This window comes from Sparus aurata, chromosome 23, assembly GCF_900880675.1.
Source record: "Sparus aurata chromosome 23, fSpaAur1.1, whole genome shotgun sequence".
In the NCBI taxonomy this organism is placed as follows: domain Eukaryota; kingdom Metazoa; phylum Chordata; class Actinopteri; order Spariformes; family Sparidae; genus Sparus; species Sparus aurata.
In genome coordinates, this window is record NC_044209.1 from 26779965 (window position 1) to 26807898 (window position 27934).

The following is a 27934-nucleotide window of genomic DNA, read 5'->3' on the forward strand; positions in this document are numbered from 1 at the left end:
ATGCCAGCTGAAATATGCATCTCAACTCGAGAGGAAAAAGTCGAAAATTATTGTTGTTTTCGGTTTGCAGAAATCACATGTAAGTTGTGTCTGTAGATGCATCTATATCCAACATGTACAATGAAAACAAAAAATTACCCAAAAAGTAGTTGAAATACTTGATGCAGCACAAAATATGAATATAGTTTAACTACCAGCAAGTTACAGTAAATTGTAGTTAAGCTATGTAGTTCAACTACATGTAGTTTAAGTCTCCTCAACACTATATGTATGTATAAATAGTATATAACATGCATTCTTGCTGTCCATATTTTTACTCTGTATACTTTGTTTTTGTTTATTCTTTATTTATTATACATTATTCTCATTCTTGTTGCTATACAAATTGTCTTTATTAATGACTATTTAAAGGTGTCAATAAACATATTGAATCTTGATTCTATTTACCTATGGGTTGTTTTTTGTGTGGTTTTTTTTTACATCACTGACCTTAAATTATTGACTTTTGTTTATTATGTTTTGTACAAAAAATGAAGAGAATCTGCAATGTAACTAGAGCTGTCTTGTAAATGCAGTGGAGGTCACATTAATTGAATCTTTAAGGAGGTGAACTGAGTTGGTTCAGTCCGGTGTCCTCCCTGTGTTGGTGCGTGTGGTTTGTCCCGCCTCCTCGCGGACTCCAGTGACGTCAGCAGTAGTAGCTCGTGCCTCCAGCAGCAGGTTCATTCAGTCGTTGCCTGTCAGTCAGACGGAGTTAACGGTTCCGACGGTCAGTATGGACCTGCGCTGCCCTACTCAGCTTGTTTTCCCCGTCAGGAACGGAACAGAACAGGTGTGAAAATGTCTCCTCTTCTTCTCCTTCAGCTCAACATTCGTTCCAGTTTGGATTTTACCTTCAAGAAAAGTGATTTGGAAGTTTGAACCAACCGGCGCTCTTTTTTTGGTTTTCTTCTAACGTGTGTGGGAATGTAACGTCTGTTCATCTCTTCTATCAAGCTAACACTTTAAATAACTGTCACAACTTTTATATAATGGATACGCAGATACTGTCGGAGTATTTTCTCAACTTTTTTTAGGTTTATTTTAATTTTTTTCCTGGAGTTGGAAGTTGGACTGGTATCCTGGAAAACCGTCTCGTCCCGACAAGTTTGTCATCATCTAAGCTAGCTAGCGGCGGAGAATGCTATTTTCTGCTCACTTCAACTGTTGTAGTAGTTTTGTTGTGTTTACGTGATATTAAAAATAATAATGATTTCTGAGGAGAGAAGCAGCCACGTACATAAACAAGCCCTGAACTTCCCTGTGGGTTTACTGATCCGCTCTCCGAAGAAGCGCCTGGCCAAACTGGGTAGGAAACCCAGCAATGGATCTGTCCAGTAAGTAACACTTTACTCTAACCTCCATATTTAGCATATATAAGATCTATATACACACTAAATCATTAGTGATAACACACTGTAAAGTTGTTGTTCTGGAATGTGAGTGTCTAATTATGTACAATATATGTGTAACTTCTCCCCTGAAGACACATTTTGTTCTATCACAACCTTAAATGCATTCATGTGTATAAACAGATGATAAATGTCAGTAAAGTAAATCACTAAAAGTTTCAGATAAAGGTTGACTTGTAGGAGGAGTTAAGTTTGAAGAGGAATACATGAATAAACATTTAGATCAATTTAATGCTGATTAGGAATAAGTTCAAATGATGTGTTTAAATAACATTATCTGTGACATACACCTGAGTGATATTGCCTTAAAATGATGTTGCAATATTTTTAGACTGTATCTTGATTCATGGATCTACATTTTTATTTTATTTGAGGGCTATTTGAGCTTTTGTTTTGGCTGTCTTGACTGGTTTTGTAATGCTTTTTATTTACACAACTGCCATTAAGACTTGCAGTGCTTGGTCTATTAATCGAAAGGGAATTTGTTGCCAACTATTTTGATAATTAACTTAAGCGTTTCAGCCATTTTTCAAGCAGAAATGTCAAGGATTTGTTGGTTCCAGATTCTTAAATGTGAGGATTTGCATCATTTCTTTGTTAATTTTTTGATAAATGAAGAGTCTTTGAGTTTTGGCCTGTTGGTTGAAAAAAGAAGAAATCTAAAGACCTCACTTTGGGTTCGGGGAAATTTTAATAAGCTATTTTCACAATTTCTTACACTTTATAGATTAAAATGATTATGTGGTTAATCATGGGAATAATCTGCAGATTAGTCAATAATGAAGTTAATCATTTGTTGCAGCCTGGCAACCAGATTTTATGAAGTTCATTAAAACCACGTCCTCTTGACCTGATGTATGTGCATGTGTAGTTGAGATAAAAACACCTCAACCCAGTTTACCTGCCCTAAAAAATAATTTAATTCATTTGACATGAATATTTAGAGCAGAAATTAATATTTTAACTAGTGTAAAACGCATGTGAGATATAGTAGAATGTTATATGGAAGGATTATTACATATAGAAAAGTACTGCAACAATATTTGTTTCTGTAGGTGTATGTGATATCTTATGCTGATCAGATTTGACGTCATAGCTTATCTTTGTATTCATCCATAAATCACTGTGTACAGTCACACTGTGATTGACTACTTCAAAAAGAGACTGATTTGTCTGGATATAAAACTGAAGTACTTATACCTGCAGACTGGCTGTCTATGCTCTTGGGTTTATTTAAGGCTGCTTCTTAACAGTGTTGTTATCTGACTGTCTTCTCTTCTGTTCCCTCTCAGGTCCAACACCTCTGACAGCACGGTGCGCTCCACAGAGAGCGTGGGTGTCCGGCAGCCAGCCAAGAGCAAAATCCGCCGTCACAATAACAGGCTTTCAACTGTTTTCAACCATAGCCCCAACCTGCGGGACAGTGGGCGCCGTGGTCAGGCGCTGGCGGGTGAACTCCAGGCTGCAGACGACCCTGCAGAGCTGTCCAGTCAAATGTCTGTACCCGGGATCCTGAAGATCTTCGGCAGTGACATCTGTCAGGGGACCAACTATAAGAGCGTGTTGGCCACCACACAGTCTAGTGCAAAGGAACTGGTGAAGGAGGCACTGGAGAGGTGAGGGGTCTCATTGAACTGGTGTGTGTGTTATATTTTAGACTTGAGATGGGGTTAAAACTTGTTAGCTACACTGCAGCTTACAGTCTGAGTTGTAGGTAAAAGATCTCAAGTCCCCTCCAATCAGAAATGTTTTTGTCTTTCTTGTTCCTGCAGTTGATTGTCTGAGCATCACTGTGTGCAGTGATTTATGTGCAGAGTCTAAATGAGAAGGCTGTTTACATATTCATCCCTAAAGTGCAAATCTTCTCTGTGCACACTGAAAATCTGATTTGAAGAGGCCGGCCAACGAGCACAAATTGTGACATCACAAATAGCTCTGAAGCCAGTACTGGTCTGACAGTCAGCATACACAGATGTGATGTGGAAGCTTGAAGCCTCGGTACATAAACTGAGAATGGACATATTGTGTTCAGCAGGAAAACTTGTGAAATGAAAAATAATTGCATATTTATATATATTCTGGAAATGTTTGTTTTGGACCAACAGACCGGCATTGTCATACATAGAGCTCGTGTGGTCATGGTTATTAGCCTTAAAACAGTGAGTTAACTCAGATTTCTTGACCTCTTGTCTAAATTTCTACTCTTGTACTTCAGGTACTGTCTGGAGAAAGAAGATGCCAACGATTACGTGCTCTGCGATGTGATTGGCAAGACGGGCGCAGATAACCAGTGGAAGAGGGAGTGTTTCCGGGTGGTGGGAGACAACGAGAAGCCCCTCATGCTGCAGTCACTTTGGAAACCCAAGGAGGGCTTCTCCAGGCGTTTTGAAATCCAGCTGAGAGCGAGCGTTGAAGAGCAAAGTTTAAAGGACAGAGACACAGTCACTGCAGGTATTCACCCTACCCATACATCTACTCTCTTTATAAAACACACAGCTAACCATCTACAGGGACATAGATACAACTGAGTCATCCTTATACCCGGGTCATCAATCACGTAGTCTCTGTGGTGGTGCCACTGGGAGCCTTTATCCTCATCTCTTATTGCAGGCTAACAGTCTGCATTGTCCAGCTTATCACTAGCTAGAACAGGGGGAGATGGCAGGCATGTGAGAGAGGTCAGAAGGAAACAAAAGCTGCAGTGAGGGATAGAGGAGGTCAGTGCGGCCTCCACTCTTATCTTTGTTTTATTGCAAGGGCCTATTAGGGCCCCGTGAAACATGGAGGCACTGGGCAGCTCTTCCCACTGGGCCTGTAGCTGCCAGAATGTGGCTGCTCACTGCTGTGTTATTCTTTCTATCAGAGCTCACTTCCTGCACACTGGGGACCGTGCAGCCCTGTTGACTCTGGCACAGGTTTGTTGTGCTTCTCATATACTGCTTCACCTTCACTTTAATCAGTGTAAGATAAAACCTTACAAATTTCAAGGCATCTGTCAAATATTTTGCTTTGGAATGATGTTTTTTGAAAGTTGATTTTACATTTGAATTAGGGTGTTTTACCTGTACGTTCAAACAGAGCCAAGTCAGACAATCAGTTGGAGTAATGGTGTGTCTCATCCCCCACATGCAAGCCAAGTTTCCCCCAACACTATTTTGCAGGGGCACCAAAGCTGCAAAAGACATGCAAACAAACCAGAGTGGCTGTTTCCCCTATATCAGAATTGGAATTGGTGTAGCCACACCTTTTTCCAGGGCTGACACATTACTGTGGAGAGGTCTGGCAGTGCGAGACTAACCAAGTCCTGAAATCACATCGCTGAATCCTGCAGAAACCCTGTTTTAGAAGAATATCAGCACCCAGCGACTGCAGCCTGTGTATCAGTCTGGTCAATCTCAATCAAATCCTGGTTCTCATGGTCCTCCTCTCACTGACCGGGGTAAACTGCTCTTTACCTCCACAGTGTGAGTTTTATAGGCACTGAGCCCAGTCTGTCACAGTGGTGCTGAACAATGTGGAAAACACCCATTTCCACAGCTGATAAGAGCAGCGGAGCTGCGGGTGTGAAGCCTGGCTCTGTGGACATTCCAGGGTGCTTAATGGCTCCAAATGAGCTGAATGGTGTTTGTGTTACGTCAGGTCGACAGAGTTGCTGTTGGTATCAGATAGAGGTGGTCACATCTTACTTTCCCCGCTCGTTTCCTCTCTTTCCTCTTTATATGTTCCATTGGTGCCAGTTCAGTGAATTGTTGTGTTGAAGTCTGTTTGGTTGAGTGATTCTGGGGGAATTTTGGTCATTGTTCATTTTTTGGTTTTGCTTTTAACTAAACAAATTTCCCTTTAGAATAATATTTTTATCTGATTGTTGTGCCTCTTTTTTCACCTCCCTGTTAAAAAGTCTTGGAAAAAAGACCTGTAAGCATGACCACTACCTAGAAATTTTTAATATCTTCTAGAGTGCTTTTGTATATGTTTTTACTCAGATTATGTGTCTCTTTCCATGACGTGGATGAGATGTGACTCATCTACAAAAAATGATAATGAAGGTTCTCAGTCATCAGGTCGTGGTTATTCTAAGAGCTGCATCGTAGGCAGATGGACCAAAAATTCCAAAAAAAATCCACAGAAATCTTTAACACGCTGTCATCTTGCCCTTCCAGGTATCAACGCTCAGGCTCGTAAGCTGCAGAAGAGTCGCTCCAGAGTGACCTCTCTGTTTGTAGACGGCAGCGGGGAGGATGTGGACGGACTCGGGTTCTGGAGAAGTTTGAGTGAGATGGATCTGTCTGCGATGGGGAAGGAGGCCAACCGGGCCCGACAGACTGCGCTAAGAGAGGATCCCGAGGCCGAGGCTGACAAGGAGGTCCTGCGGCTCGGCATGGAGAAGGAGGAGACGGAGAGCAGCGACGACAACACCACCCAGTACTCCATTCACCCGCCATTTGACTTCCCGTACTTCCTCCTGCTGCAGGGCTACAGCCACAGACAGGTGAGGGAGGGAGGAGGGAGCACACTGCCTGATTATTCATTAAGTAATGTGATAACAAGCTTAAAGTGGTGCCGGGCCAAACAGTTAATCTCCCCACGCTCTACACCTGATATACAATGCACATTACATGTACATCAACTGCATGGATATCCATTTAAACTTCATCAATATATATTAATATGACTGGAAAAAAGCAAAGATTTCATTAATATGCAATAGAAGGAAAAAAAGCAGGTAAATGTGTTGTGGTTTCTGCTTTTCTTTGTCATTTATGATGGTAAATTAAGAGTTTGGGGGTTTTGGGGCATTTTTTTTACATTTTATTTACATTTATAAAGCATGAAAATTACCTGCAGATTAATTGATGATAAAAAATAATAGTTATTTACAGCCGTAGACTATATTGTGATGAGATCATTGAAGTCCTTACAAGATCCTTGAGAGTCTCCTGGCAGCATCTCGTAGGCCGTGTCAGACACAATCTTGTTAGAGACAACTTGGTGTCAACAAGGACATAAGAGTGTTGGATTGACTGTCTTATGTCAAGAACCTGAAGGAGAAAATCCCGCAGTCAGAGAGTGGAGCTTTGCTAACACAGGCTGGAGAGGAAGGAAACAGTCAGGGAACTTCACTGTGGATTTCTCAGAATGGGTTCAGGACTACAGAGGTGTGTTGTCCTGTCGGCTCTGACTCTTTCTCTTCAAGCTGCTGCCCACACAGGACGAGCTGTCTGTCATCATGTTCCAATGAAAGGACAAGGGACAGAGTGTTCACCATACAGTTGCAAGAAAACCTGCTCAGGATGTTTAAAACCAGGAGATAACCCTGATTAAAGACACACTGTAGAGGAAGATAAACAGCACACAAGCTATTCTTAGAACATACAAACAACTTAGTGGGAGGTGACCACTTAAACTGGTGTCCTGTAATCTACATACCAGTTTACTCGATCAGGGTTTTAAACTATGTCTCATCTGGGAAACAGTTTCTAGAATATCACGTCAAACAAGTCCCTGCTGATGAAGTGAACACACAGCTCATTTTTCCCAGTAAACCAGAGAGTCAGACTGTGGCTTCAGCCCAGCCCCAGTCCCAGGAACAGGAAGCTCTTTCTTGCAGTGTTGTTTATCCCCGCTGGTGGAGATTGCTGACTGTGCAGGATACTGGGAGCTGCAGCAGGACAAACGTCACTCTGTAATAAACGGTCAACCCAAAAAGAAAAGGCAAAGGAACGAGGAGGAGTGTGTATACTACAGTGCACAGGAGTATCCAGTAGCCTCTCAGACAGCTTGGCAGATGAGACACTATCACTGATGACTAATAGTCTTAATGTGTGACCCGGAGGCCACGGACATCACTGGTGTCTCACTCATAAGCCCTTCCATTCCTGTCTCGCCTCATGCTGCCAGTGTGCAGGTTGTTCTTCCAGCAGCAGCTGATCCCGCCACTGATCACACTGCTGGACCGTTTCCAAAATGTTACACAAGAAAATCAATCCCATCCTTCATGTTGACTTTCGATTTGCGTTGCTGATTAGACCAGAGCTGAGGCATTCTGTTGGTAATAGTTAGCTATTTTTCAAGCCACATTTGATTTTTTTTATCATCTCTAATGTAAAAACTCAATTGTTGAGGGCACTTAAAATGACCAGGCACTGATGGCGTTTCTGAGATGGTGCTTCTCGAGGATCATCGGTTCAACTTATGAAAAGTCCTCGATGAATGGGTCAAGTTCGGGACTCTGACTCAATAGACTGGAGTTTGTATCCCATTTGGAACATTGTTATACGGTTCACTTATCTGTTTTACACTTCTTCTGCATTTGATTTCACTTTTCTATATCTGCTTGGTGAGGTTGAGCCAACACAAATACTTGGTTAGGTTTAGGGAAAGATGGTTTGGGTTTAAATATTCCCTCTCTCCACATCAAACATGTCTTTCTTCCTGAATCGCAAAGCTATGATGTTACAAAAACATGATGATAAGTTCCAGTGATGGTCCTGGAGCAATATTAATTCATTTTAGTATTTTCTATCATATTATAGACCAAATTATGTTTTGTTTTAGTGTAAAAAATTCCCTCCAGTAGTTCAAGCTTCTTAGTTGTGATCTGTTGTCTTACGTGAACTGAAACGTATTGCATCTTTTGGTTTAATTTGGTTGTTGATCGAAAAAACAATGCTTGAATATGAAAAATAGGAATTTGTGATATTGTGCAGACAATGAAAGGCAGTAAATTTATACCAATAACTGCTGTTGTTTTCAGGACTTTGTCATCTACCTGATGAGCGGGACCACCACCATCTTCGGCTGCTGCAGGGAGCACTGTAACGGAGAAGATGAGGAGAGGTTAAAGGTCGACATCCTTCTCTTTGCTCCTGACGTGTTGCCCCAACACTGCTGCGTCAGACGCCTGGACTCTAACATCCCAGCCACCACAGGGGAGCACAGAAAGACACTGACAATGCTGAAGCCTCTCCACGGTGCTCCTGTGACCAGAAATGGATTCCTTCTTAAAGAGGAGGTGGAACTGAACCCAGGGGACTTGGTTGGCTTGGGGAAACACTATCTATTCATGTTTAAGGATCCTACCAGCACATCAGGATCCCTCCAGACTCCTCCGTGGATGACCAGACTCTGCCCAAACTCCACAAAAGCGTCATCCTCTTGTTTATCGTGCGGCTCCTCCATCAGCATCACAAGGTTGCAGAGGAAACCTTTACCGCCTCGTTGGAGGGACCTGGAAGGCACAGAGGCTCTGGTAAGCTATGAGCTGGAGCAGGAGGAGCAGGTCCTGCAGGAGATTTTGTATTTGTTGGACCCCAGTGGAAATGAACCGAAGCTGACGCCTGCGTTCCTGCTGAGCCTGTGCATCCAACACTCAGCCTCCACGTTCCAGCTGACACACTTCAGACAGCTGCTGCTCCGGATAGCTAGTCAGATCCAGCTCATCATGTGGGTAAGTATCAAACTCTGTTCTTTGTTTCATCAGATAACTGACCTTTTGTGTCAGAGAATCATTTGATAGGAATACGAATAATAAAAAAAATCTAATTAATTTTGGATCTCAACTTGACTTTCAGTCGTTCCTTTTTACATTTTAAAACAAGTCACCAGCTACTTCAGTTGTTTAGGAGAATGATACAATGCTATTTTGCGTTAAAGCTCCAGAAATGTTTGTATGCTACAGAACTTCACCCATCTCTCCATCAGCATGAGGCAGAGGAGATAATGGCTGAATTTTCATTTTTAGGTGAAATGATCCTTTGATAAGCTGAGCGTGACAAAGAATGTAAAGCAATCAAATGTGCCATCAGGGTTGGGTGTAATGTAAATCATATGGTTGCTGTTTGCATTCATGAAATGGATATTTTCTTTCTGCGTTCTCTTTCTTAGGAGAAGACAAAGGAACTTGCAGCAATCCAGCCAGAAACGTGAGTAGACGAACCACAAGTGTTTACAGAATGTCCCAGAAATACATGACAATGACCTGCCACAGAGAGAAGAGCAGCAGCTGCTGCCTGCGATGATATATGACAAACAACACCATGAGGTTTACTGCCTGAATAAAAGAGGAGTTAAAGTCTGATTTTACAACTCTATGCTCCCTCAGAAAACAATGAGTATTTTTAAATGTAGGTTGTGCAGAGAGAGAATTTCTCACCGCCTCTTCTCTAAAAAAGAAAGAAGCAGCTGAGAGTTTTTGCATGAGTAAAGCTTCTACTTGCCTTATCATCATTTACATTCTGTCAGTCGGGAGTTGAGCAGAGCTATTGAAGTTTAACTAACTCTGAATCAAAGCCCAAGGAAAGAAGTGAAATGTGACTGTAATTCTAAATGGATACAGTGGAACATGTCAAACAGCTGCAACGGGTACTCAGTGTTTTAGGATGAAACAAGTGAAAATCAAAGCTCTGTTTTGTCCTAAAAATCAGTAAAACTGAAGATATTCAGTTAATAAACATCGAGAACAAAGAAAAAGCAGCAAATTCTCTCATTCAGAAAGTGGAAACAGAGAAGGGATGACATTTATACTTGATAAATGACTTTGTTCATTAATGAAGTGATCATCAATATAGTTTAACTTTCAGTTACTGTTTAGCAAGCGGGAGAAGACTTTTTTGAATAGTTTTTGTAGCAAAAGCAATAACATGTGCTAGTGGCTTCTGAAAGAGGAAATTGCAACTTTTTAACTGCACATACGATTTGCTGATTTGCAGAAATAAGAGGAAGTTAGATCTAGAAGTAGAAGAAGAAGTATGTAGGAATGATAAAACTTATTGTACCAATATAACAGACTGATTCTGAAGACGGACGCGTTGAATTATGAAAGAGATATTAGCCACAGCAACTATTTTCATTATTTTGTTAGATGTGATGCCTCCCTAAGTAATAAATGCCAGGACATGTTGTTCATTTTATTAATGACTAATCTGCTGAGATTATCGTCATTAACGGGACTTTAACCATAAAGCCTTTTGTGGCTCCAGAGGAAGCTGCATGTAATCTGATAAATCACCCCCAGTTATGTTACTCAGTGGTTAGGCTGCATTGTGGGTAATGTAGGCGCCAGGTTCTGAAAAGTAGTCCACTACTCTAACATTGTACTCCTGTAACACTAATGGAGTCATTTTGAACATCTTAAAAACAAATCTTTGTTTGCTCTCCATCCTTGTTTTTACATCAGGGGCTCCAGTGACGGGCAACCTGAACATCTTCAGCTGCTCAGCATGGAGGAGCTGATCCCGGGTCTGCAGCCTCTGGTGCTGTGGATGGCAAACTCCATCGAACTGCTGCACTTCATCCAGCACGAAGTCCCTCAGCTGCTGCCCTGGAGGCAGGAGCAGGAGGACGAAGGTGGATGAAAACAAAACACGTTGTGGCCTTAACGTTATTACAGCTGTCAGGCTGTTAGACCTGCAGTGTGTTGTACGTGTGTTTAAAATGCTTTTGTGTGCCGTCAGGTCTGTTGGACTCTGAGATGTCGTCGACTCGGACAGCCTGTGAGGAAGCCATGACAGTCCTGGAGGAAGTCATCATGTTTACCTTCCAGCAGTCTGTCTATTATCTAACAAAGGTTGGCTGCCACACATTAATACTCTATCTCCTTAAACACACACACATTCACACAGTGACATGTTTCACATCCTTTTGACCTGTAAAATCTGACTGTCGTTCACATGTGAAGCAGGAAATTGGACTGTGTAAACACCAAATTCTGTTTTTATTGAACATATTCCAGACAGAAAACACAATAAGAATGGAAACACCAACTCTCAGTCAGGAAAGGCCTGTGAGATAGTAAGCAGGGTGTCTTTTCCACTGATGGAATATAAACAAAGAGACAGTCTTTTCTTCCAAGGTTTCACTGGTTTATTGAATAACAAAACCAGCTTGTTTTCTGATTTGGAGAGAACCACTGTGAGAACATCTGAGGGTCTTTTTTAGTCTTGCATTTGCATTCAGTCAAGAAAAAAATTAAATAATTACAATTAAACAGAAAAAAAACAATTTTATTCTTGTATTGTTACGCAGTGTTTCAGTCAGGGAGGCCAGTGCTGCGCTGAAGTGGTCTCTTTTTCTGGCGATGCAAAGTACCAAACATTTCCATGTCATTTAAGATACAATTTGTTTTCCAAAGAATGTGCTATAACCTTCCAAACTGCAATAGATTATAACTGTCTCGGAGTGTTTCTTTACTTCAAGACATGTCTATTAGTCTAAATTCAAACCTATGTTTAAATGGAAAGAATTTAGTCAGAAGAAACATCCCTAATTTGTACAAAGGTTTCATGACAGAGGCACAAGAGAATTGGCTACTCCTCTGGAGAAGTGAATAAGTCCCGAGAATAGACTTCTTATTTACTTTCATTAGTTGTAGCAAACTGTTAGTCATCCAGTGTTTGAATCCTCAAGACAACTAAAAGAGGCCAAACATTATGTTTCACTTGGTTTCAAAGGGAATTACAGCTGTGAATCATCAGCTCAGCAGTAATAAGGGACTTCTGATTTTCTAAAACCACACTGAAGGCATATATAAGGACAATAAAATGGGGCCCAAGATGGAGCCTTGGAGTACACCAAGGAATATGATCCATCATGACTGATCCTGGTCTGTACTGCAGATAAGACCTATACCGCTCTAAGGCCATTCTTAAATCTGGACAAACACTTTGGTGAAGACTTTTCAGAGTCTGGAAATGCATTTCAGTGTGTCTGGATTGTCTTGTGACAGTCAGCCCTCCTGGTTTACAGCCCGACAGAACACTCCCAGACTAGATTTATGTGACTTTCCCATGTTAAAGCTGCTTATTAAAGCCTGTCTGGTTTGACATCACAGCTCAGACAGTTAACAGCAGAGAGTGTAGAGACACCTCCACCCTGCCCAGTGACTGTTTGAGGAAGAGAGGGAAGGAAGCAGGAACCGCCTGTGCTGTTATTATGAATACTCAGACATATTTCTATTGCTGGTGCTGCACATCAGCCTTCAATGAAAGAAAGAGACATCTAACTGGACTTACTTTATTCTTTTATGTGGCTTTTTCAGAGGCAGATTTTCATCACTTTTTTTTTACTTTTTAAGCTTGTCAGTATAGCAGTCCCCACATTTATTAAAATGTACCTCTTAATTTGATAGTGTGTTATTTGAGTGTGTGTTTGCTGGTTACTTTTTTTTTTGCTGGTGGAGAGAAAGGGAGGATTCACAGCTATGAACTGCTGTCTGTTTCCTGCAGAGGAAGAAATACTGTCGTCAGAGAGACACCCAACAGGGGAAAGGAAGTGAAGAAGGGAAAAAGTTGTCCTGTTAATGTCCTGTGAAATACAGCTGACTGTTCATAGTGTACATCTCTTTACTTCTTTTACAGCAAAATACAAACGAAACTTAAGAACTAAAAAAAGCTACAAGTAAGAGAAAATGTGGGATTTTAGCATCATTAGTACCACAGATGGCTTTATATAGACGTACAGACAATGTGTGCTGACGCAGATGTGACAATTTATAGTCTTTTTGTCTCCATGATAACCGATCAGCACCTTCAAATCTGCTGAGCCGCACAGTAAACTGTCAGCTGACCTGTTGCCTCAGGCATGCAGGGTTATTGTCGTCTTTATGGCCTCTTTCAGTTTGTCTGAGGTCACTATCTTAGTCATGGTGTGTGAGTGAGAGTGTGTTTGTGTGTATGTGTGTACCTAACAGATGATGTCATGGATATGAAACAATGGCAGAACTGTGTCAGAAGACAGAGTAGTGATAAGAGCCGGACTTCAAAATGAGGTGGTGGTTCAGTAAACCAGCCTACAGTGTGATTCCGCAGCGTTTGCAGAACTGTCGTTTCCCTCTTTTATTTATATAATAGAATTTGACATCATGTTTTTGAACACATTAAACTTTTAAGACGCTACATTCAACATTTTTAACGCTGTAATGATAGATTCTTTAGCACTAAAGAGCTGATAGCGTGGCTGAAAATACTGTGAAGTGACAATGTAGCACTATGTTGATTTAATTTGGATTTAATTACCTTAAATAACAGCTTGGTGTTCAGGGCACGTCTTTATTTTAAAGCGTTAAACTGGACACATTACTCGAGCTTCTATAAGAATCTTTGAGAAAGTTTCCCAGGCGTGATTACAACTTGGATGTTGATGTGAGTTGTTTACAAGTTGGAAAGTGGTAATTACGGCATCTGAAATATGACATGAAGGCGGAGTGTTAAAATGACACTTATATAACTTTGCTGAGCAGCAACCACTGGCCACAAGTGTCAATTATGAGCTGATGGTGAATGCTAAAAACACAGCTTAAAGCAAAAGACGAGGAGTGTTGAAGCGCTGAGATTAGCTCACATTAGCCACCAAATGCTATTGGACAGTTTTTATCGCTTATCATTCCTCTCAAAGCTTAAACAGAATCTTTTTGACATAGCTTGTTAGCTAAAGAGGTGTGACATGTTGGACCCACAAACATTGGACAACTCGCCCCATGAGGTCCCAAGATTTACTGCCATGAAACAGAGACGTTAAATGAATGTCATTGTCTTGTTTTGCGACTGTTATTGTTTAGAAAAAACAGCCTGGTGTGTATGCTATACGCCATGCAGTTGTTGCTGTCACCATTGTTTGGTTAACTGTAATAAGGCAAAGTCAGTGTAATGAAGGGTCTTCGTTGCAGCAGTGTTGTGGGATCTCTGTGTAAAAAGGGCTTTTGTTTTAAGTACTGTAATTTAAGGTCAGGTTTGCTTTACCATTTCCTGACTCTTTCCACCAGACGCTCTTGTACTGTTTGTCTTCATCATGTGGAGCCAACTTAAGAGCTGCTGCTGACAGTTTTGTTTAAAGGAATCGTGGATAATTGTTATGATTTAAAATGAGCGACACAAAACAGTCACCTGAAAGAGGGTGGAAAGTGTTCTGAGCTAGAGAAAATGGTGCAGATGTTAGGAGTGGGAGAACTTAAAAGTTATTTTACTTGATGACAGTAATTTGGTTTGATGTTACTATGAAATCTATTATTTTGGAAGTGTCTTATCCCACTTTATCTGCTAGAAACTTGGAAAATTGGCACATTTCCTGCAACAAAGAAGAGGCCAAACTAATACATGATATTTGAAAAACTTATTCAGAAATAAACTTATGTCTTAGAATGGAGATGGTAAGGATTTGACCTTGTGATGTTAAAGAGCACATTTTATCGGTACAAGATTTCTCCTCAGTGTGTTGCTTTTTTAATTCCTCGTTTTAATCCCTGTTTTGTTACGTGCTGTTTTTAGCTTTGAGCTCAAATTGCAGTGAAACTGTAGGACAGTGTTTTAATTTCTCTCCAGCTGCCCTTTGTGTTGTGCAACACAAGCTTTCCTGCAAAGTTTCCTGTAAACTCTGTGAATGCCTTCCTCTATTTGAATCATTATGTCATTATCTTCTATACATAGCAGCACTCGACAGTACAACATGAGAAAGAACATAATTTTCCTATCAGCCTTCTTGCTCTGTATTTCATACCATCAGGAATCACGTGAAGGCAGAGGAAGGTTGTATCTACATATGACATGTTGAAGTTTATGTGGTTCTGTGAGCGATTATCAGCGTTATCACAGCCTGATTCTCATGGTTCCTTGGCAGTGATGATGGTGGAGGAGGTTTTACACACTTCAGACATTAATATCATTCAGCAGAGATGTAACATGTCCCTGTCTCTCTCCTCAGAGTATGTATTCAGCCTTGCCCGGTCTGCTGGATGGGAACCCGTTCTCAGAGAGCGGTCAGCTGCGAGTACCTGACGGGCTCAGCGGCATTCTGGAGGTGCTGAAGGAGGCGCTGAAGCTCCTCACAGCCTTCCAGGTCCATCCAGACATCTCACTACAACTCTGTGCCTATCTGTTCTTCTTCATCAACGCATCGCTGTTCAACGCCCTCATGGAGAGAGGTGAGACTTCAGATCACCTACTAACAAACCTGTTCGACCTGTTTCAGCTTTTGTTTTGATCAGTCCGGACTGAAATGTCTAAGCAACTAGGGAATGGATCTCCATGAAGTTATGCTGAGATATTCATGCGTCCAAGACGATGAATCCTATTTACTTTGGTGTTCCTCTGACTTTTCATGTGGCGCCAACATTAGGAAGACATTCGTGGTAACTTGTTGATCCTGCAGTATTTCACTGGTGCCATCATCAGAATATCATAATGTTAGCATGCTGCTGTTAGTGTAAGCATCACGTCCTTCATGTTTAATGAATTTTGGACTACATTTGCTGATTGTCTTATCAAAAAAAAGATTTGCCCATATTCTTTAACATTTTAATTGCGAGAAAATCACTATAAATGTTATTAGAACTTCTTTTTTTAAATGCCTGAGCTGTTACTGAATCATAAAACTATGTTCCTCAGGATCTGTCGGCGGGTTCTACCAGTGGTCCCGAGGTGTTCAGATCCGGGCCAACCTGGACCTGCTGATGGACTGGATCCAGAGCATCGGTCTGTGCGATCTGGCCACCGAGTTCTTCCAGAAGCTTTCTGCTGCTGTCAATCTGCTGGCTACACCCAAAGAAACCCTCCTACAGGTCAGAGGACATCCGTTTCTCCTTTCCTGTTTGTCTGTCCTCCGGCGGGTGTAGCCGCGAGAGTCGAGTCATGTCTGCGTCAGCCTGAATGTTCCATTGTCTTAAAGGTGTCAGTACAACATTAGTTATGTATGTTTATCTATTAGGTGCAAGATACACTACTTTGGGAATCTGAACCTTATTCAACCCTTCATACTGCAGCAATGTAACTCCGCTTATCTTAAACTTCTTATTGTTGCCAAACATTGTGATAACCATGACTCATAATGCCATAAAATGTCTGACAAGTCAGTGGAAGCATGTAATTAGTTTATAGTTGTAGTAGCCTCGAGAGCAGATGCACTTAAACTCCCATGGTGCCACTCACATCGATCAGATATGAGGAAATGGTTTGCAGGAACGGAGCAAGTGTAAATACACTAAAATGATAAACTCATGACATCACGGTGCTAATTAAGGCTTGGCCAGCTCTTATCTAACTAAGAAACATGTGGACCCGAGTATATCCTGTTAGCCAGAGTATATCTGTTATATTATCAGCTTAAATCCTATTTGTTTTGACATAAACTGATTGGAAACGTGGCGCTCAAGGAGCTCAAATGGCTTTCTAATGTTATGAAATACATTAGAGTGATGATGTTTAAAAGCCTCTGGTTCAGTGTATGCTGAGGAATAACACACTGTATCACTCAAACAATACTGTACATCACTGGAACAACAGCTTTATGTTTGCTTTTACTTGTGCTTAGTAGTGTTGGTGCTGTGCAGTGGCAGACAGCCAACTTAACATTTAATCCCTACTTAAGTACCCGGCTCTCTTAGTTACCCATTCAAATCTTATTTACACTATGTACCACAGAAGGAAGGTGAGCTCACACTAGGCTGGTTATGAAACACTTGAGGTATCCAGAGTCGTAAAGGGACACCAGCACATAAAATCTCCCAGGTGTGACACATGACGAAGACAGGTTATAAAAAAGGTCGAAACTTTTTCCAGTTTCACAGTTTTATTGCCTGGAAAGAGGATGACGTGGAACCTGCTGAATGTTTTTGTGATCAAGTAGCCACGTGCAGCTGTTGCTATAAATAGAAAAGGCTGATTATACTGTAGTAGTTTGTAACCACATATCTACCAACTGTGTTTACCTTAAAGTACAAGTGTGAGTTAAATGGATGTTGTAAAATGTTTCATATATATAGTTTTAACATTAACTATTTTAGCTGTTTATCCATCACTGTTAATTCAGGAAGCAGTTAATCATTAGTTAGTAACTATTTCAACAATTTAACCACACGTTTTGCTGTTTCAACCATTCTTCCATCACTTTTGACTAACTAACAATACTTTTAGCTACTCAACTGTTAAACATTAATACGTTAAGCCAAATGGTTCAACAGCTTCCTCATTACTTTAAACAATTATAGCTGTTTCTTTGTCACGTTTAGCTAACATTATACAACAGGTAGTTTCAACCAAGCAATCTGATTGGTCAACTAGACAGAATATTACTCCCATTACCTCCACATATTAATAAAACTGTCAGAGCTAAAGCAAAAGTCAATATATATTGTTAAACACAGGGTGAGACCTGTGAAAAAGCCTCAGGGTGGGATTTCTTAGACAGTATTTTAGTTTTGAAGCCTTAGCCTAACTTTCTTAACTATTAAAGTAAAATTTAAAGAAGGATTCTGAACTAAATAAAACTATTTAAAACCTTGAACTTACCACTGTATTTGCAGAAACTCTCCAACATACTTATATAAGTGATTCATCGGATCAAATTAGTTTTCATTTGGCTGTTTTCCTCCTTCATCAAATATATGGATGTATGTGTTCTGTTTTCTAGTTGAGTTCAGTTAAATAAGTCCTTCTCGTCGGGAATCAGTGATATAGATTAGAGGTGGTTTCTATCATTTACAATGCAATATATTTCAAGATGTTTGAGCCGACCACAGATATGTGAAATGGTCCTGCACTGTGTCATTAGGCTCTACCTACTATATCTGGAGGAACTGGGTGAAGTATGCAGCCTTATTTTAGTCTGTGAGGTTGACACCTGTTTTCACTTTATGACTCACAGTGGTGGTACCAGCCTGAAACATCTCGGGGGCACAAACGCAACACCAGCCCATCCCCCGACACAGTTGTCGATGGATCGGTCTTGTCTTGTCTCGTTCGTGGGGTTGGATGGTTGCTAGGAAGCCGGTGGTTTTCTGTGTCCCTGCCCTGGCATGAGGTCACGTTGTGGCTGCCGCAGCAGAGCACACACCCTCGACAGACTTTTAGTTTTCCATCTGGAGTTCTGGGCTTTTTAAGAACTGAAGTGGCTCGGTGGCACAGCTGTAAATTACACTCAGGGGATGTGGCGTCGTCTGTTTTGCCAGCAGTAATGGAGAACACAACAACTTATTTTAGAAAATAGCTGCTGCCAAACATTTAATCTCAGACATAACAAACTGAGACGTTTTCACATTTCTGCTGTTTATAAGCAGCATTTAAACTTCACCTTCTGTTGAGCTCAGTGTTATAAGAGAAGGGCAGGGACACAACTTATGGTTTCTATTGTGGCCCCGGCCTGTCTGGGCAAGGTCGTACTTCCACCAATTCAGGACAGACTGAATGAACGACGTAATGTTTGTAATGTTTGTCCTATAATAATCACATGAAGTGACTCACCTGTTTCCTTATCCTCCAGATACTTTCTGTAGTCATCAAAAGATCAAATATTATCTTTCTCAAGTGAGTAAGAGCCGCCACAAGGAAACTATTTCATGATAAGGACTTTCACAGCAGCCTGAGAAGTGAAGAGATAATAAAAGTTTACACTTCTCACGCTGCACAGAGCAACTACGAGGTGTTAATTACTGAACCCTCACCTTTTATTGGCATGCAGATTCAAACAAGCGTAGAATGGAGCTGAAGTGATATGAGAAAACTTGAAGAGCTTCTCACATTCAGACTGAGAAATATTTTCCCAGGAGACTTTGTTACCACATCTGGCTCTGAGGTGACACGGAGAAAACATATTCACTAGATCATAAAATTGGTTTGAAGTGCATTTCATGCAAATGAGAGAGTAGCAGTGACTTTGTGTCTTTATATGGAAACAAGCATGTTGGGAAAATGCTTGTTTCTCCCACTCTGTCATTCTCACAATGACTACAAAGTGCTTTTGTGGCTCCTCTTTAAAATTGTAAAAGTGGATCGCTTTTACAATCCTGGTTTTAGAAAAAGTTTGCTTCATGTCTTTCAGTGTTCTGAATGTTTTCTCTGTTGCTTCATGTCCGTCCAGGCATCCTGGGCTTCTCTCAGGACAGAGTTTGCCGCCCTGAATCCAGCTCAGCTTCACCACATGCTGAGGGAGTACAGCTCGGCTAAAGCCTGTCCTCCTGGATGGACGCCATCAGCGGATGATGCAGAGGACGCTATCAGGACAGGTGAGTGACATGGACCTTTGGGATTTGGATTTGGATTTTTCGCTGTTTCTTTCACATTTCGTTGAGTCAGATGAATCAGTAATGAAAATAATATTTTTTTGCAGATGGAGATTATTTTAAGAACAAATAAATGTTGATATTATTATGATTTAAAGGCCTTTTGCAGTTGCATGTGTAGAGTAAGCTTTTTAGTTTTCATAATCTCAAAAGCATCTTCTGAGCCGTCCTGTCCCCAAGACGAGTCTGTTTACTGTAAACTGCAGTAACCAGACTCCTCTCTCAGCAGCACACAGAACAATCTATTGTGTTGCCTACGTGTTTAAACTTGACAGTAAAAATGCTTGACTGCACATAACATCGGGATAAAGTTCTCGACAAGTAGAACAACCTGATGCAAAACAGAGATGACCTCAGAAAGCACACTAAATGAATTCTGTGATGCATTAATCCATTACACAACTGTTGTCTTCATTATTTTTCCACCTCATTTTGTAATTACATTTAGAAGAACATCTAACAAATGAGTAGAAGTCTCAGTTGATGCTCTACTCCAGAGTAATCCTGTCTGTCACAGCAGGTCAGCCGCGGCCTCGCTCTCACTTATTTTCACCTGTCAGACTGATGACACCCTGCAGTGTCAAGCACCTTGACTGATCCAGCGACAGTGGCATCAGTCCTCGACTGTATTTACCGCTTTAAATAAGGCCTTAGCCCAAATACAGCCGCTTCACTCAAAGTTACAAGTGTTGAATTTCATGAGAAAGATGTAATAAAGCTCAGGTTATCTTTGATGGATGACCTTTCTGTCTTTCTGCAGGCGACATCCTGGAGAGCTTCGATAACCACCCGCCGCTCATCCTGCCCGGCAACACGTTTCACCTGGAGCTGGGTAAACCCATCGTGGAGCCTGCTCTGTTTGAACAGCTCGGCCATCTGCAGGAGTTCATACGCCGGCTGCCCCGCAGTGAAACCCAAGCCGAACCTGATGAGGAGGAACAGGTAACAAGCTCTCTGACCCCGGAGCTCAACAATATAACGAGAAGCCAGCGGCAGTCAGGAAATGAGACACCTTGATGTTTCTACATCTGTTATTGATTGACTTTATTTTCCTCTCAAGGGGACGACCACAGACAGCCAGTCTACGACCTCGCCCTCCGTCAGGGTCGTCCGAGATCCCGCCCATCAGGTGGCCTCTGACCCGGTTACCTGTGCAACCCCTGAGGCAGACCTGGACTGTACCTCTCGTCCAGAGCCGACTCAGTCCAGAGGATCTCATGGCGACCTGAGCAGTTGTGAGGCGGTCCTGGCCCAGAAGCTGAAGAGCCTGGAGCTTCAGAACACACTGCCAGGTCAGGCTGACCTGGTCTACCATAAGAGCCTGGCACTGGACCCGTCCTGCCTGCTGACGCCACCCAACACCCCGCAGGGTATGGAGCTGGCCGAGCTGGAGGCGGATCTGCGGGAGGGCGCCCGCCAGCAGAAAGGTAACTGAACGAAGTCAAAAGTACTGATAACTTACTGTAATTTATTAGCATTGAATTTATCTTCATCACGGGACAAAACAAACAACACACGTAGATATGAGCACAGATGTTGATATAATATATAATACTTTGTTCCAACTATAAACACTTTCTACAAAAAAGGTTCAAGACCAGAATCCAGATTAAATCCCTTTGTTGTAAAGAGTAAAGATGTAAAATATTTCTGCCCTGATGAAGTGAGACACGCTGCTCACTGACGACTCTCAGGTGATCAAACACCTCCTCAGACAGCCGTCATGGAAGTCGTTTCCCCTTTTTAGTGAACATGAGTTGTTGCCATCAGGATTTTTAGACTGTATTCCTATGATGGGGTGCTGCGACTTTATTCAGTTTCATACAGTAGCCCACAAAAGAAAGCACAAGCACATAGACAAAACAAATACAAATGAAATTCACCAATTCAGAAAAACAACAAGAACAAAACAAGAAATAAAAAAACAAAAACAATCACTGATTTGTAGCAAAACGAAACAAATACAGAAATGTGAAGCTGCTGGTGGCACTACAGGAACGATTCATCATCTGGGGATCATTAATATTTGTACAAAACGAAATGTCCGTCCAGTCTGTTGAGATATTTCATTGTTGAACTGAGACAAAGACCAACATCTCGTCCCTAAAGCCTCAAAGCTAGCATGCCTAAAAATCACCAGATAAATCAATGATGAAAACAGTTCCCCTTTAGTGGTCTGTTGAAGCCACTAACAGCTGAGAAACATTAACTGAAACCTAACAACAGATGATATTTATTAAGATTTAGGAGAGCGAGTACACACACAAAGGAACTGTGAAAAAAGAGTGAACCACACTTCCACCACAGATGATGACAAACCAGCAGCATTTGAAAAGGCCCATTCACGGCTTCGATTACACACATCAGGTTTTGATTCAAATGACACACAGCTCTGTCACTGAGAATTCGACCACTTGGCTTCAGACCTCGTCCCTTTTTACTAACGTCTGGAATGAGGTCACCTCCTAAAACCTCCTGCACCTCCTCTGACTGACAACATCTATTAAGGAAAGTATTTAGTGACTTGACCTCGTGGACCGGCTGCATATTTGTTCCCCGACGGTTCCACATGAAGGTACCCCCGACATAAAAGAGGTGGAGTGCCGTCACAGTCCTCTCCTTCATCTTTTACTGACTCTCGAGTTCAGGAATTTCAAGTGGAAAGGCTGCGCAGGGTGGGTTCGCCGTGCAAAGGAAAGAGTGTTTCCTCTCACACCCCTATTGTTTTTGGACGCCTCCGTCATGAGGTCATCTGTGGGAGTCAGAGGGTGTCGAGTGAAGGAGTCGACTACTTCAGTTTAAAACTGAAACTTGAATTCTCCTCGTTTAAGTCATCTGTGGAAACATAAGTTTAAGTCTACAGGGTGTTTCTGGCGTCAGTGTTTGACACTTTTAGAGCCGGTGTTACGCCATAATCTGTGACCAAGTTAAAGTTATAGTTCAAGCTTATTTATCACGTCCACATACAGGAACTCTGAAACAAAATGTAATTCCCCGCAGTCCAAGGTGCTGACACACACATCATGCTGGCACGCACATCATCATCATCATCATCATCAACGTTGTTTATTCGGGGAAAATGAGCTGATCATTCAGCTCTTTTACGGCAATGCATATAACTGACATTCCTAACACGGGTTAGAGGGATACAGGATGGGGAACTACCACAGTAATAGCAATAAAGAAATGCACAAGCTCAATAAACTAGTTAACAGATATACAGTAACAAAAAACAATAACATGACAACAGACAGAAAACAACAAATAACAATCATGTCTGAATCAACTAAAGCACTAACACTAAACAACAACCGTATCGTCTGTTATACACTTTATAGATCTACAGATTTTGTAATCGTGCTAAAATCACATATTTATGATCAAAACGTCCTGAGGTTGGCCCACAAACTAACCCAACAGAGTCTTCTAGTAAGCAGGCTGAGAGCCACAGCACGAACAAGTAAAACACGCCTGAAATTACGGACCCTTAATTAAATAAAAATGTGCAACATCTACTGCAAATATATCTTAATATGTCTGGTACTTGGATTTTTATTCGCCTGTTTTTAAAGACTGACTAACGTGAACAGCAACAAACACTTGCACATAGCACCTCACAGTCGCTCTTTGTGATCTCATCGTGCTGTTGAGGGAGCTATTTAACCGAGCTAGCTAATGCTAATGACACTACTGATTCTGACTGGATGTTGCTTCTATTCAGAGAAACAAGTCAATTACAACACAAAGGGTGTTACATGAAGAGGGTTACATGACATCTGACATAAAAACATCAAAAGAACAACACGGTTTACTGTCAGGCTGCCAAATATTTATGGCCGTGCAGAAGACGAGTGTCAGTGTTGTTGTCACCGCAGAAGAAGCAGTAAAACTTGAGCAGATAAGTCAAAACAAACGATCTGTAAGCTGATTTGTTCCGTGTGGTTAATTTGGGGGAAACGAGGCTGGTTGTTCTCTGCCTGCTCTCAGATGTGAAGCAGACCTTCAGAAACAATGTTCGTCACATGTGATCGTGTTTGAATTTAAGAGGTTCAACCTGTGTTAACGCACAGACCCCCCACTGTGACTGTGTGCTGCTGCTGAAAGGCTTTAATCTGCAGGATCTTACTGATCTTAATCAGACGTCTTTACTCTCATTGGTTAGCTGATGTATTATGTTTTCTCTGTTCGGGCCTTTGATAAAAGCAATTTGCTTTAAGAGGTTTGAGGATTACACTGAAACCGAACCATCTGGTTCCATCTCTGTATGTACAGCTGCACTAATTGGTTTACAACTTTTTCAATCTGTACGATGTAGAGTTTAGTTAATTTAAGTGTTTTTTCAGGAATAATGGTCAAACGTTTAACAGTCGCACCTCCTCAAATCTGAGAAATTGTCTTTTTCTGATCTGTGTCAAAGTAAATAGAATATTTTGGGGTTTTTAACTTTTTTCTCCATTTTCTACTGATTTCTGCTGTTTTATGAATGAAACGATTAATTAATAACCAGGAAAATAAACAGCAGAATATTTGATTTTCATGAAAATAATTAGACGTTACTAGTTTGTCGTTGCCTTGGCAGGATTAAACTCAGACAAGATCATTAAAGATGATAATAAGATTTAAAAAATAAACACTATTAAAATAGGAAGGCCTTTGTTTACTATTTTCCAGCACTTTGTTTATTAATAATTACCCATTATTAACTGACTTTTACCCAATATTTAATCAATTATGATGGGAAATAAAGTTAATTAATTGTGTATATATAATTATTTAATCATATATTTTGCTTTTCACACCCTGGTGGGAGCTGTGCACGCCCGCCCACCCTTGCAGATCCATACCTCGTCCTCCCGTGTTACGATCTACCTCTGTGGTTTTCGGCTAACAGCGGCTAATGTTATTTTGAAAGTTTGGTAATCCTTTAATCTGGCCCCAAGAATTACAGAGAGGTGGTGATGTCAGGAGAGAAAAGAGCAGTGGCCGATCTGTCATGGGAATTTACAGTTGGGTTGGTGCGTGGAATCTTAATCGGCAGCGGCATTGTTCGAGGCAGGTCCGGCGTGGGGGGCAGACAGGCTGCATGTTGGGAACAGGCGGAGGGAGGGCGGGAGCTGCAGGGGTGGGAACAGGGTTTTTTTGGGGGGGGGGGGGTGCTACTGTTGCTGCGTCGATGTTGTGACAGGACGACCCACACGAGTCCAAGGAGGACAGGAAGTCCCTGTTAGAGCGCCGCGGCATGCTAACATGTCCCCAGGCTAACAGGTCTGCAGGTGATTGAAGGGTTTAAACTCTTCACCTGCACCAAGATTATGAGTAATGATATTTATTGTGCTTTAAATCCAAATCTATAAAAGGGTCTAAAAAGATTAGAGCAGGAAGATGGACCAGTAAGTGACGAAGACAAACTGTGATAAACAAAACTTCCCTAATCAGTTTCATTTACATTTAACTCTTCATTTTAAATCCTGTAGTTTTCATGGACGCTAAACAGTTGTGGAAGTAGTCCAGCTATCATGTGTTCTGATGTCAGCTTGTGTTTTTTTGTGTGTTCAGCCAGTGGAAGTGTTGAGTTGAAGACTGAGAATGTGGAAGAAGAAGAAGAAGAAGACAGAGAGGAAGTGTTCACGGTGGAGCTCCACAGAGGACCTCACGGTCTCGGCCTGGCGCTCGTGGATGGAACGGTACGACCACTTCCTCATTTTTCCTCACCCAGCACATTTACATCCTCCTCTTCCTTCTTCTCCCCTCTAGAACATTTAATTTAAAAGCTCACACACAAGTTGAGTGAAATGAATTTGAAAGGCCAACTCTTAATCTGGATTGTCTCAAATCAGCTTTCATGCTTTCACACAATTTAATCCGGACGCAGAAAAAACCTCGTGTAGCTGCTCAGCTCTAATCTGATCAGACTGTAAACTTCAGGACTTTAACTCAACAGACTGAAACTGCACATTTAATCACAATAATGTTCTTACTAAGTGATGATGAGCTCTGCGGTCCAGTCTAATGCACAGGAGCCAATATGCTGCATTGTATGTTAACGAGAAGGCAAATATTGTCATAACTTCATCGTAAAAAAGGTTTCAGTCTCTCGAATCTGAATCACTGCTTCTTTTTTTTCCTTTCTATGACACTAAACTATATTTTGGTGTTTTGATCTGCTGGTTAGTCAAATATAAATAAATCTTTCAGCACTCGCTCTGGCTGCTGTGTGTCGCTGTAAAGCCTCCATAGCTGTCAGTCACCTGTCAATCATCTTTTGCTTTTCCCGTTTCATCTTCTTGTAGAAAACTCAGCTGAGAATGAGCGGCATCTACGTGAAGTCAGTGGTTCCCGACTCTCCTGCCGCTCGCTGTCAGAAACTGAGAACAGGAGATCGAGTCCTGGCTGTGAACGGCGTCAGCCTGGTTGGGATGGACTACAACATGTAAGTATTAAAGAGCACTCAGTCTGAAGTCTTCTCTCTGCTGCTGAGGTTTTACCGCTGTCTCTGTTTTCATTTCAGTGGTCGAGAACTGATCCGATCATCAGGAGACTCTCTCAAACTGCTGGTGGCAAAGATCGACACGAAGACGAGCAGCAAGAGCTCGGCTACGACTAAATGCTGAAGCTGAGCTGTGCTGGACGATCAAGTGCAATTGGGACGTTTGGTTCTTCCTTCCTGTGACTTCCAAAGTCAGTATTTGTCACCGGAGGGATCCCCCAACCAAAGGAAAACACACTTCCTGCTTCTCCCTTCAGACGTATTACGAAGCTGACGCGTTTTCTGCGTAGACACAATCAAGCAAACAGCAGCAGGACTGACTCAGTGAGCTCATCAGGACCAACTGTGGCCGTATTCTGGGCGGCGGACGGTTCAGGACAAGTTTTTAAGAGCTGATTGTGCTGTCGCAGCAAACAAACTCTGCGTCAGGCTCCTCATATACTCATAAACCGCTCCTCTGGTTTGGTGGTGAGGAAAACAGCTGAAACATGTATTTGAGTGTCTGAGTACGCAGTAATCTGTCTGAGGGACTCCACCAGGCTGCTCCAGGATCAGGATTTGATTCGTGTCGGGTTCTAACTGGAATTCTTTCAGCAATTTTGTGGCTATTTTAAAAACTGTGAAACCGCATATTGTACGCTCCATCTCACCCGTCTTCTGTGAGGCCGTCGTGGAAACATATTTCTTTCTCACAAGTAAAAAACATGTTTTTCCAAAAACAAATATATGTTTGTGTTGTTCAACACGTTTCTCTGAAAACCAGCAGGATTATTTCAGCGTTCTGGGAGATGTTATTACTCGAGCCTGGATGTGAGACAATAAGATTGTCTTGGGCATTTTCCATTTTTTTTATTTCATGACCAACTTTACATGAAAGCTTTCGGTCTGTTACACCAGCAGGTTCAGCGTTGGGTCGGGAGACATTTCCAGGTTAAAGAATAGGAATCTATATCGGGTAAATCTGCAATATTTAAGTTTTTTCATGCTTTTAAACAAACTGAAGCTTCACCGGCTCCTCTTTAAAGTGGCTGTAATCGATATATTTGTCATACCAATGGATCAGAAGACAAACACAGAGCTTTACAGTGAGTTTCAGCTCATTGTTTATCTGTCCAGGCCACAACTTCACTGTTTTGGTTCACCCTCAGGAGGAGGTGGAGACCAAAAACAGAGAATATTGGACTCTGGATGAACGATAATGTTGCTTTATAACTGCTGGATGTCTAAATAAGCAACTGTTGCTCACAAGTTCAACATTATTAATCTGAAGGTTGAGTGTCAGAGTTCAAACTCGTCAGCTAAAAGCCAAAAACATGTTTTCATACACACTTGTCTGTTTGTACATATCGTTTGTTTTAGTGGAGCAACGTTCAAAATCTACACAAATATGTTCAGTAGTGAAATAAAACTAAAGGGACAGTTCAACATTTTGGGAAATGTAGAGCTAGTTAGCTTAGCTTAGCATAACGATTGGAAACAAGGGGAAACAGCTAGCCTGGTTCTGTCCAAATATAACTAAATCTTCCCACCAGCATCTTCAAAGCTCCTTAATAACATTTATCTAATTGGTTTATATGTTGTCTGTTTCCAGTCTTTATGCTAAGCTAAGCTAACAGCGTCTGTTTGTAGTTCAGAGACAGTGGTGTCAGTCTTCTCATCCGACTTTCACCTACCTGTTCCCAAAAATGTCTGAAAAACACCTGAGCGTGACTGACCTGAGAGCAGCTGACAGTTTCAGTATGTTTAACACTGTAGAACCACAGTCCCAAATGTAAACAGTGTTTAACTCCCGAGTATATTTACACACAGAAAGTATTCAATTTTGTAATATTTATATTGCGCAGTATTTTTGAAACTATGGAATAAATAAATATTATTTTGACTTTGGAAACGCTCCTCTTGCTGTGTGTGTTGTTGTGTGTGTGTGTGTGTTGGTGTGTGTATAGATGAAGC

The 27934-nt window shown here is 41.5% G+C and overlaps 1 protein-coding gene across 2 annotated transcripts; it reads left to right on the plus strand.

Moving 5' to 3' along the window:
• Positions 1-707: 707 nt before the first annotated feature.
• LOC115575495 (ras-associating and dilute domain-containing protein-like) lies at positions 708-27872 on the plus strand. 2 transcript variants are annotated; one of them, XM_030407623.1, is made up of 17 exons: positions 724-832; positions 1261-1376; positions 2744-3067; positions 3667-3902; positions 5612-5940; positions 8206-8898; positions 9336-9373; positions 10627-10796; positions 10904-11016; positions 15144-15363; positions 15827-15999; positions 19293-19437; positions 20255-20436; positions 20555-20921; positions 25051-25178; positions 25785-25924; positions 26003-27872. In XM_030407623.1, the coding sequence occupies exons 1-17, from the start codon at positions 776-778 to the stop codon at positions 26103-26105; spliced, it is 3534 nt and encodes a 1177-aa protein (XP_030263483.1). In that variant the 5' UTR covers positions 724-775; the 3' UTR covers positions 26106-27872. The 2 variants fall into 2 exon arrangements, with proteins under 2 accessions (XP_030263484.1, XP_030263483.1); XM_030407624.1 differs by having other exon boundaries at positions 708-1376.
• Positions 27873-27934: the final 62 nt, after the last annotated feature.